This window comes from Berghia stephanieae, chromosome 11 (genome assembly GCF_034508935.2).
Source record: "Berghia stephanieae isolate SIO BIC M18660-M18661 chromosome 11, UCSD_Bste_1.3, whole genome shotgun sequence".
NCBI lineage: Eukaryota > Metazoa > Mollusca > Gastropoda > Nudibranchia > Aeolidiidae > Berghia > Berghia stephanieae.
The window spans coordinates 37,532,969-37,545,468 of record NC_088370.1 but is presented as its reverse complement, the minus strand read 5'-3'; the positions used below and the strand labels follow the sequence as shown (position 1 = coordinate 37,545,468).

The following is a 12,500-nucleotide window of genomic DNA, read 5'->3' as shown; positions in this document are numbered from 1 at the left end:
TGTGAAAATGTGTGTATGAAACAGTGTCAGACAAATTAGGGAGTAGACACTGGTGTAAGATAAAGATGTGAAAATGCGTTTATGAAACAGTGTCAGACAAATTAGGGAGTAGACACTGGTGTAAGATAAAGATGTGAAAATATGTGTATGAAACAGTGTCAGACAAATTAGGGAGTAGACACTGGTGTAAGATAAAGATGTGAAAATGTGTGTATGAAACAGTGTCAGACAAATTAGGGAGTAGACACTGGTGTAAGATAAAGATGTGAAAATGTGTGTATGAAACAGTGTCAACAAATTAGGGAGTAGACACTGGTGTAAGATATAGATGTAAAAATATGTGTATGAAACAGTGTCAGACAAATTAGGGAGTAGACACTGGTGTAAGATTAAGATGTGAAAATGTGTATGAAACAGTGTCAGACAAATTAGGGAGTAGACACTGGTGTAAGATAAAGATGTGAAAATGTGTGTATGAAACAGTGTCAGACAAATTAGGGAGTAGACACTGGTGTAAGATAAAGATGTGAAAATGTGTATGAAACAGTGTCAGACAAATTAGGGAGTAGACACTGGTGTAAGATAAAGGTGTGAAAATGTGTGTATGAAACAGTGTCAGACAAATTAGGAAGTAAACACTGGTGTAAGATTGTCACAAAGTGCGCACGTAAACCGTATGCTTATGTAGCGCAGTTTGCAACCTTGTTTATGTGTGCTATATTCAAGCTACGACACCGATCAATAACCAAACACAATACGTTGATAAAGGTTTTGAAGCTAAATGAAGATATATTTTATTACAATATAACAAAGATATTATGAGATATAAAGATGAAATGATAGATGTAATAAGTATGAAATCAAATGGATGGATGACAAATTGATGGAGATGGTGTGATGATGAATATGATATGAAAGCGATATGAAAATATATAATTAAATCAATTAATTATCAATACTTTACCAAACCGCTACCACATCAGACAATCTCACAGATAGGTTGCAACCATCACAGTCATACAGGCAACTAATAATTAACTAACTAACTAAACACAATCCAGACGTGTAGAAGAAAGCCAAAAGAGTGTCCTTGATATTCAACAACAAACTGTAAGGTTGTTCTAATATTGTTAATTTGTCTCTTCTTGAAATTGTTCTGATTTCACAGTATTCATAAACAGATCAATTGTTTCTCAATGTTCTGATATTAAAATAAGCAAATGGTTCTTCACAGGTAACTTATAAAACAGGCAAATGTTCAGTTTCTATTAGTGTCAAGCTATGAGCGTATAGCCTAAAGTTGGCTTGTTAAAGCCCAGCCTCCAACGGCTCATTCACTTTAAAGAAAGAAAATGATTTTGTTATAATATGATAATCATACGAATATAACTCTATCTATATTCGAACTCACTCAATATGTTTACTTTAAATGAGTAAATATTATTTTACTTTAACAAATCAATTTATTAATGTTGATTAATATTGCTTTACTTTGTAGATATGAAATAATAATGCTTTATAGCAAGAAAAGCTTATTTTCTTTACAACAAGAATATATTACACAATTAATTTCATTATCTGATTAATTAATTGAGAATCAAAATTTAAAGTGATATTATGATATTGATATCAAAACACAATCATAATTGTAATCACAACATATTATTCAAAATCTCACCAGAGCCGAACAGATTATTGAAATCACAAATTAAGTCTACACAAGACTTTAATCAAACTCTACACAAGAGTTATAACACAACTTGATTCAGCTCAAACTTTGAGCACCACAAAGTCTACACAAGACTTAAATCACACTCTACACAAGAGTTAACACAAAACGTGTTTCAGCTCGAACTTTGAGCACTACAAAGTCTACACAAGACTTTAATCCAACTCTACACAAGAGTTAAACAAATGAGCCTAAAAGACTCCGCTGTGGTTATCGCTTAGAGACTATGAGCCTAAAAGACTCCGCTGTCTGGTCTCTTTTGAGACAATGAGCCTAAAAGACTCCGCTGAGTGGTCTGAAGAAACTGCTCAAAACTCTGGCATTTATAGGCAAAAATCAAGCAAACGAAGCAAAATTCTACCCACACAAACGGATGTTAGTCATATCCGTAAACATCTGAAATTCCTTAAAACTCCCCCAGATTCCATAATCATGGACAACAACAACCCATCCTGATACCGGACATCCTCATATCAAGGATAAATAAATTCGTCAGCCCCATAGTTACGAGATATCAATCAAGCCATACCATAACAAAGTCACTCCCGTAGAATACAGGGATCCTACTTTGCTTATAAGTTTACGGAGAAAACAAGATTGATGCCTTTCTCACAATAACACCCACACTACGTAGTTTAATTCAAACTTCCGGGCCATAGGTGCATGATCTGATACGACCTGTATCAACAAAAGAAGGGTTGTTCCGGAGGGATTACAATAACAACAACAACTAATACTACGACGACGTACATCCTGTCGTAAACTGACGCCTACACGGAAGCATTTCGTTACATATCTCCCCCCTAAGACTAAATTTGGTACAACATTTAGTTAGATTATCGAAATGCCTCAAGATCACATCGATCTCGACAATTATTTGGGCTCATGGTTGTCCCTTCCTTCAACAGACAACATCGGCATCACACATCCACACTTCAACTCCACCTTGCCGTGTGTCATGCATTTCGGTGGTTCATGATCCTTGTTTTCGTCAAAACATGGAAGTCGAGGACTCTTAACAGTGGGAGCATGAGTAAATGATCGAATGTCACTTGTCATACTGTCGTTGTTGGAGGAAGCCTGACACTCCGACTTTAACCTAAGCAGTTCAAGCTCTTTCTCCATCAGAGCTTCTTGCCTTTGAGCTCGTGCTCTGCTTATCTCCTCCTCTTCTTTGGCACGTTCTCTCTCCTTCTCTTTTCTCTCTTCATCTTCTTGTAACTGGGCTGTCACCCAAGCACGGAGATCTTCACCCCTTAACTCCAATTTTTCTCCAGGTTTAATTAATCTTTCCACATCCATCTCTAGGACAATTAATCAAACCAATTCAAATTCAAATAAACAAACTTCAATATGTTTATCGACACTGTTGCCGTAAATGTTACTTTCACGTAGAATAAAGTGGTATTACAAGTAACCTTATTAACGATATGCGGTCAATATAGATCCCAAAACAGATTCAAAACAGGCAATTAATACCGATTCCTACACGGAATTCAACATTGATCTATATATAGACTCAAATATAGAATCAAAACAAATTTACTACAGGTCCTAACACAGAACCAACGCTTCACCCAGATTCCTACACAGAATCAAAACATTGACTTAATATAGACGCATATTAGAGTCAAAACAACTGATTTAATACAGGTCCTCACACGGAACCAACGCTTCACCCAGATTCCCCACACGGAATCAACACAATAGCTTCACCCAGATTCCTCACACGGAATCAACAAAATAGCTTCACCCAGATTCCCCACACGGAATCATAAAAACTATCTTCACCCAGATTCTTTCTCAGAATCAACAAAATAACTTCACCCAGATTCTTTCTCAGAATCAACAAAATATCTTCACCCAGATTCTTTCTTAGAATCAACAAAATATCTTCACCCAGATTCTCTCTTAGAATCAACAAAATATCTTCACCCAGATTCTCTCTTAGAATCAACAAAATATCTTCACCCAGATTCTTTCTTAGAATCAACAAAATGTCTTCACCCAGATTCTCTCTCAGAATCAACAAAATATCTTCACCCAGATTCTTTCTTAGAATCAACAAAATGTCTTCACCCAGATTCTCTCTCAGAATCAACAAAATATCTTCACCCAGATTCTCTCTCAGAATCAACAAAATATCTTCACCCAGATTCTTTCTTAGAATCAACAAAATATCTTCACCCAGATTCTTACACAGAATCAACAAAATGTCTTCACCCAGATTCTTCCTTAGAATCAACAAAATATCTTCACCCAGATTCTCTCTTAGAATCAACAAAACATCCTCACCCAGATTCTTTCTTAGAATCAACAAAATATCTTCACCCAGATTCTTTCTTAGAATCAATAAAATATCTTCACCCAGATTCTCTCTCAGAATCAACAAAATATCTTCACCCAGATTCTTTCTCAGAATCAAAATATCTTCACCCAGATTCTTTCTTAGAATCAACAAAATATCTTCACCCAGATTCTCTCTTAGAATCAACAAAATATCTTCACCCAGATTTTCTCTTAGAATCAACAAAATATCTTCACTCAGATTCTCTCTTAGAATCAACAAAATATCTTCACCCAGATTCTCTCTTAGAATCAACAAAATATCTTCACCCAGATTCTCTCTTAGAATCAACAAAATATCTTCACCCAGATTCCTACACGGAATCAAATTAACCCAACAACCACCTTCGTTCCTTACAAAAGGGAGAGGGGGGAAAATGGAGGCTTTACAGCGCGAGTACCGCTTACGCGCTAAGTCAGTGATCCGTATCACTATGTCAGATGACTGACAACTTAGAACCGAACAAATGAAAATTACCAGAATAACTTGTATTACACCTTGCGTATAATGACAGTCTTATAACCATTAAATGGATACCAATTTGCTTTAAGCTCAAAGATATTATCTATCTCGAGTTTCAAACAACTCCCTAACCTGTCTCAACAATTGTTTGGTCGCGATGTCTCTTGAATGCACAACAATAAGAATCCCACTTCTGACACCAAATTATGTCACAAAGTGCGCACGTAAACCGTATGCTTATGTAGCGCAGTTTGCAACCTTGTTTATGTGTGCTATATTCAAGCTACGACACCGATCAATAACCAAACACAATACGTTGATAAAGGTTTTGAAGCTAAATGAAGATATATTTTATTACAATATAACAAAGATATTATGAGATATAAAGATGAAATGATAGATGTAATAAGTATGAAATCAAATGGATGGATGACAAATTGATGGAGATGGTGTGATGATGAATATGATATGAAAGCGATATGAAAATATATAATTAAATCAATTAATTATCAATACTTTACCAAACCGCTACCACATCAGACAATCTCACAGATAGGTTGCAACCATCACAGTCATACAGGCAACTAATAATTAACTAACTAACTAAACACAATCCAGACGTGTAGAAGAAAGCCAAAAGAGTGTCCTTGATATTCAACAACAAACTGTAAGGTTGTTCTAATATTGTTAATTTGTCTCTTCTTGAAATTGTTCTGATTTCACAGTATTCATAAACAGATCAATTGTTTCTCAATGTTCTGATATTAAAATAAGCAAATGGTTCTTCACAGGTAACTTATAAAACAGGCAAATGTTCAGTTTCTATTAGTGTCAAGCTATGAGCGTATAGCCTAAAGTTGGCTTGTTAAAGCCCAGCCTCCAACGGCTCATTCACTTTAAAGAAAGAAAATGATTTTGTTATAATATGATAATCATACGAATATAACTCTATCTATATTCGAACTCACTCAATATGTTTACTTTAAATGAGTAAATATTATTTTACTTTAACAAATCAATTTATTAATGTTGATTAATATTGCTTTACTTTGTAGATATGAAATAATAATGCTTTATAGCAAGAAAAGCTTATTTTCTTTACAACAAGAATATATTACACAATTAATTTCATTATCTGATTAATTAATTGAGAATCAAAATTTAAAGTGATATTATGATATTGATATCAAAACACAATCATAATTGTAATCACAACATATTATTCAAAATCTCACCAGAGCCGAACAGATTATTGAAATCACAAATTAAGTCTACACAAGACTTTAATCAAACTCTACACAAGAGTTATAACACAACTTGATTCAGCTCAAACTTTGAGCACCACAAAGTCTACACAAGACTTAAATCACACTCTACACAAGAGTTAACACAAAACGTGTTTCAGCTCGAACTTTGAGCACTACAAAGTCTACACAAGACTTTAATCCAACTCTACACAAGAGTTAAACAAATGAGCCTAAAAGACTCCGCTGTGGTTATCGCTTAGAGACTATGAGCCTAAAAGACTCCGCTGTCTGGTCTCTTTTGAGACAATGAGCCTAAAAGACTCCGCTGAGTGGTCTGAAGAAACTGCTCAAAACTCTGGCATTTATAGGCAAAAATCAAGCAAACGAAGCAAAATTCTACCCACACAAACGGATGTTAGTCATATCCGTAAACATCTGAAATTCCTTAAAACTCCCCCAGATTCCATAATCATGGACAACAACAACCCATCCTGATACCGGACATCCTCATATCAAGGATAAATAAATTCGTCAGCCCCATAGTTACGAGATATCAATCAAGCCATACCATAACAAAGTCACTCCCGTAGAATACAGGGATCCTACTTTGCTTATAAGTTTACGGAGAAAACAAGATTGATGCCTTTCTCACAATAACACCCACACTACGTAGTTTAATTCAAACTTCCGGGCCATAGGTGCATGATCTGATACGACCTGTATCAACAAAAGAAGGGTTGTTCCGGAGGGATTACAATAACAACAACAACTAATACTACGACGACGTACATCCTGTCGTAAACTGACGCCTACACGGAAGCATTTCGTTACAAAGATAAAGATGTGAAAATGTGTGTATGAAACAGCGTCAGACAAATTAGGGAGTAGACACTGGTGTAAGATAAAGATGTGAAAATGTGTGTATGAAACAGTGTCAGACAAATTAGGGAGTAGACACTGGTGTAAGATAAAGATGTGAAAATGTGTGTATGAAACAGTGTCAGACAAATTAAGGAGTAGACACTGGTGTAAAATAAAGATGTGAAAATGTGTGTATGAAACAGTGTCAGACAAATTAGTGAGTAAACACTGGTGTAAGATAGAGATGTAAAAATATGTGTATGAAACAGCGTCAGACAAATTATGGAGTAGACACTGGTGTAAGATAAAAATGTGAAAATGAGTGTATGAAACAGTGTCAGACAAATTAGGGAGTAGACACTAGTGTAAGATAAAGATGTGAAAATGTGTGTATGAAACAGTGTCAGACAAATTAGGGAGTAAACACTGGTGTAAGATAGAGATGTAAAAATATGTGTATGAAACAGCGTCAGACAAATTATGGAGTAGACACTGGTGTAAGATAAAGATATGAAAGTGGGTGTATGAAACAGTGTCAGACAAATTATGGAGTAGACACTGGTGTAAGATAAAGATGTGAAAATGTGTGTATGAAACAGTGAGAGGAAGAGTTTTGTGTTTGGCATTGTTGTTTTTATAAACTTTTCCATATCTTTTCCCCAAACTAGTTTACGAGACAAACTAGCAATTATTGGCAACAAAATTTATGGTGGAAATCAGGTGTGACATTATATAGGCTATTAAAATGTATATGACGTCATTGTATGCAATGGAATATATCTGTGGTCATAGTGCTCCGTGTTTTCTCTCTCTCTCTCTCTCTCTCTCTCTCTCCAATCTCTGTCTCTCTTTCTATCTATCTATCTATCTATCGATCTATCTATCTATCTCTCTCTTTCTTTATTTTTTTCTCTCTCTCTTCTTCTTCTTCTTTTTCTTCTCCTCATCGTCGTCGTCATCCTCCTCCTTCTCTTCTTCGTCACTTTCTTCATCCTCTCCTCATCCTCCTCCTTTTTTCTCTCCGCACCCTCCTCCTCCTCTTCTTCTTCTTCATCTTCTTCCTCCTCTCCTCATCCTCCTTTTTTCTCTCCTTCTCCCCTCCTCCTCCTCCTCTTCTTCATCTTCTTCCTCCTTTCCTCATCCTCCTCCTTTTTTCTCTCCTCACCCTCCTCCTCCTCGACCTTCTTCTTCATCTTCTTTCTCCTCTCCTCCCACTGTAGTCATATTTGACTCACCTCTCTTAAGCCCATTCATTCTTACAACGGAAGTGATAATCAAGTTTGAGTGTCACTCAAATTAATCTTCGTAAATTTCCAATTTCAAGTAGGCTACTTTTTATCATTCTGTACAGTGTAAATTATTATCCTTACTTCAACCAGTCGATTTGTTTTGCATCAAAAAGTTTTATTTTCAAAACAAAATCCATTAAACCATTTGGTGATTTAATTCTGATTAAATTTCAACTCACTGTTCCTTTCTTCGAATGACTCGATCTTCGCAATCAGAGCTTGGAGCTGGGGGGGACAAAATTAAATAATAATTCTAATCAAAGCCAGGACAATGTTTTATCAAAAGAAAATAAAGGTACCGTATACAATTGTATAAGACTAGTATTAACCATCATTACAACCCTTTTTAATTTTTGTCTATTATTTCCTATCTATGTGACGTAAACATTGGCTATAAATCCATCAATCTTTAGGTGCTATTGGCGCCCACAGGTGCCATCGTGTAAAGTCCGCTAGAATGCTAATGACGCTCCTCGGCGACAGAGCCATAGAAACCGGTATCAGAGCGATTTTCTAATAACACGAAGCATAACAGAACTGCTAGAAACTGCAATGCGTTGAATAGGCGTTCATTTACGCTTTCAATGTGAATCAACAACATTCCAACATTTTAAATTGATTTTAGGCCGTTTTTTTCACGGCATTTTCTTCTGTTTACTTCTGAAAATGGACGACGATGGAGATACCATTTTTAGTCATGATTCTGATTCTGGGGATGAATTTGAAGGCGAGGAGAATGTGTCTATTGGAGGTGAGTCATCTAACGATAGTGACAGTCGTCCCGATGATGGTGATAGTGAGTTAGGTATTGAACGGACTGAACAAAGGGTGGAAAACAACAACAAAGGAGGTGAAAGGGGGTGTAGCACAGGTGACACAGAGTGGGATTGGAATGGTTTAGTGGATGAAGCGACTTATAACCCTGTTGCATGGATTATTTCATTCAATGAGAACATTGGTCAAAAGAACATTACTTTCAATGAGGAAGAAAAAACTCTATTGAACTATTTCAGAATTATCAATCAGATATGTTGCCTCCCATTCTTTCAATTCTATATTTCTCCACATTTTTTAAAATTTGTCATTGGCAACAAAACATTAAATAACACCATAAACGGAGAGTGAACCCCATGATCCTATACATGCTGTATTCACAATCATATTTCTTCAATATGCAACCATAAAACAATGTTTATTTCAAAAAAGGGGGTCATAAAGGCTCAAAATGTACCATAATATGCATAATATGAATATTAATTAGGTTCCCAAGATAGCTGCCAAGGTCACATCATGTAATTTGCATATTTGTTTACGCAACGTGTACGGTCGACTATCGACTACTATCACTGAAAATTCTATGAAGGTAAACCATCTGGGTTTTTTTAATGAATTTTTTTCTAAAGATACCTGTTGTTATTATTATTATTATTATTATTATTATTATTATTATTATTATTATTATTATTATTATTATTATTATTATTATTTATATTCATAAGTCCATTCTATTCAAAAAAAATCAATTATTACTGATGTTAGTCAATATCATTGATACCATCATCAATATCATTGAATTGGATTTGAATTCCTATACAATAACCCCCCACACCTTAAATTATGAACGTACCTGGACTTTCGGCACAAGATCTGCTATCTCAGATTTGAGATTCTCACTCTCATTTTTAATGGCCGCCATTCCTTCTTTTTCAAAAGAAACCAATTTTTCGTCCAGTTCCTCTATTTTCTGTTGTATAAAAATAATGATATCAAAATACACAGTTAGAATTTATTTTTAAATGTCGCCAATGTTGTGATTATTATTGTTATTATTGATATTATTATCATTACTAACGTCATCCTCATCCTCATCTCTCTAACTGTCATCCATATTCTCTTTTTTACAGTCTGTATATAACCGTTTCGTCCGTGTGGTATAATGTTTTAATGACTCATAGAAAAATGATTTCCAATACATAATCGTAGTGATCCTAAATCTTCAATTGTTTTTATTTTGTTTAATCAACAACGTTTTATTCTCTCAATTTAAAATCAATTTAGAAGTTTAACCAACAAAGTTTTCTTCCCTCAATACAGGCAATGATTTCAAATCAATTTAGAAGTTTAACCAACAAAGTTTTCTTCCCTCAATACAGGCAATGATTTCAAATCAATTTAGAAGTTTAACTATAAAATTTATGCTTGTGGATTATCCACAATTGTAACATTTGGTTACTAATTGACATCACACAATAACCCCTCACACCTTAAATTACAAACGTACCTGGACCTTTGGCACCAGAGCTGCTATCTCAGTTTTGAGATTCTCACTCTCATTTTTAATGCCCCTGATTTCATTGTTTTCAATACAAACCAATTTCCCTTCCAGTGCTTCGATTTTCTGTTGTATGAAATAATGATATCAAAATACACTGTTAAAAATATTTTTAAAATATCGCTAATGTTGTGATTATTATCATCATCACATTTATTATTATTATTATTATTATTATATTATTATTATTATTATTATTATTATTATTATTATTATTATTATTATTATTATTATTATTATATTATTATCATTTATATTATGATTTATATTCATAAGTAAATTCCATTTAAATAAATTCTATTATTACTGATGTTAGTCAATATCATTGATACTATTACCATTATCATTGAATTGGATTTGAATTCCTATACAATAACCCCCCACACCTTAAATTACAAACGTACCTGGACTTTCGGCACAAGATCTGCTATCTCAGATTTGAGATTATCACTCTCATTTTTAATGGCCGCCATTCCTTCTTTTTCAAAAGAAACCAATTTATCCTCCAGTGCCTCAATTTTCTGTTGTATAAAAAATAATGATATCAAAATATACAGTTGAAATATAAAAAAAATGTCGCTAATGTTGTGATTATTATTGTTATTATTGATATTATTATCATTACTAACGTCATCCTCATCCTCATCTCTCTAACTGTCATCCAGATTCTCTGTTTTACAGTATGTATGTAACCGTTTCGTCAGTGTGATATCATGTTGGAATGACTCATAGAAAACTGATTTCCAATGCATAATCGTAGTGATCCTAAATCTTCAATTGTTTTTATTTTGTTTAATCAACAACGTTTTCTTCCCTCAATTTCAAATCAGTTTAGAAGTTTAACCAACAAAGTTTTCTTCCCTCAATACAGGCAATGATTTCAAATCAATTTAGCAGTTTAACTATAAAATTTATGCTTGTCGATTATCCACCATTGTAACATTTTGTTACTAATTGTCATCACACAATAACCCCTCATACCTTAAATTACAAACGTACCTGGACCTTTGGCACCAGAGCTGCTATCTCAGTTTTGAGATTCTCACTCTCATTTTTAATGCCCCTGATTTCATTGTTTTCAATACAAACCAATTTCCCTTCCAGTGCTTCGATTTTCTGTTGTATGAAATAATGATATCAAAATACACTGTTAAAAATATTTTTAAAATATCGCTAATGTTGTGATTATTATCATCATCACATTTATTATTATTATTATCATCATTGATATTATTATTTATATTCATAAGTAAATTCCATTCAAACAAATTCAATTATTACTTATGTTAGTCAATATCATTGATACCATCATCAATATCATTGAATTGGATTTGAATTCCTATACAATAGCCCCTCACACCTTAAATTAAAAACGTACCTGGACCTTCGGCACAAGATCTGCTATCTCAGATTTGAGATTCTCACTCTCATTTTTAATGGCCGCCATTCCTTCTTTTTCAAAAGAAACCAATTTTTCCTCCAGTTCCTCTATTTTCTGTTGTATAAAAAAAATGATATCAAAATATACAGTTGAAATATAAAAAAATGTCGCTAATGTTGTGATTACTATCATTATTATTGATATTATTATTAGTAGTAGTATTATTAACATCATCCTCATCCTCACCTCTTCATATTCTCTGTTTTACAGTCTGTATATAACCGTTTCGTCAGTATGATATAATGTTGGAATGACTCATAGAAAAATGATTTCCAATACATAATCGTAGTGATCCTAAATCTTCAATTGTTTTTATTTTGTTTAATCAACAACGTTTTATTCTCTCAATTTAAAATCAATTTAGAAGTTTAACCAACAAAGTTTTCTTCCCTCAATACAGGCAATGATTTCAAATCAATTTAGAAGTTTAACCAACAAAGTTTTCTTCCTTCAATACAGGCAATGATTTCAAATCAATTTAGAAGTTTAATCAACAAAGTTTTCTTCCTTCAATACAGGCAATGATATCAAATCAATTTAGAAGTTTAACTATAAAATTTATGCTTGTGGATTATCCACCATTGTAACATTTTGTAACTAATTGTCATCACACAATAACCCCTCATACCTTAAGCTACAAACGTACCTGGACATTCGGCACCAGAGCTGCTATCTCAGATTTGAGATTCTCACTCTCATTTTTAATGCCCCTGATTTCATTGTTTTCAAAACAAACCAATTTCTCCTCCAGTGTCTCCATTTTTTGTTGTATAAAATAATTATATCAAAATA

The 12,500-nt window shown here is 33.8% G+C and overlaps 1 protein-coding gene across 1 annotated transcript in view; it reads right to left on the bottom strand.

Moving 5' to 3' along the window:
* LOC144956843 (uncharacterized) overlaps positions 1–12,500 on the bottom strand; it is a 46,561-nt gene that overhangs the window by 3,805 nt on the left and 30,256 nt on the right. Inside the window, exons 5-10 of the mRNA XM_078887605.1 lie at positions 11,646–11,762; positions 11,267–11,383; positions 10,672–10,788; positions 10,217–10,333; positions 9,563–9,679; positions 8,115–8,160 (exon numbers count right to left, since the gene is read on the bottom strand). Coding sequence (XP_078743731.1) covers positions 8,115–8,160; positions 9,563–9,679; positions 10,217–10,333; positions 10,672–10,788; positions 11,267–11,383; positions 11,646–11,762 — 631 coding nt within the window. The remainder of the gene's footprint in view (positions 1–8,114; positions 8,161–9,562; positions 9,680–10,216; positions 10,334–10,671; positions 10,789–11,266; positions 11,384–11,645; positions 11,763–12,500) is intronic.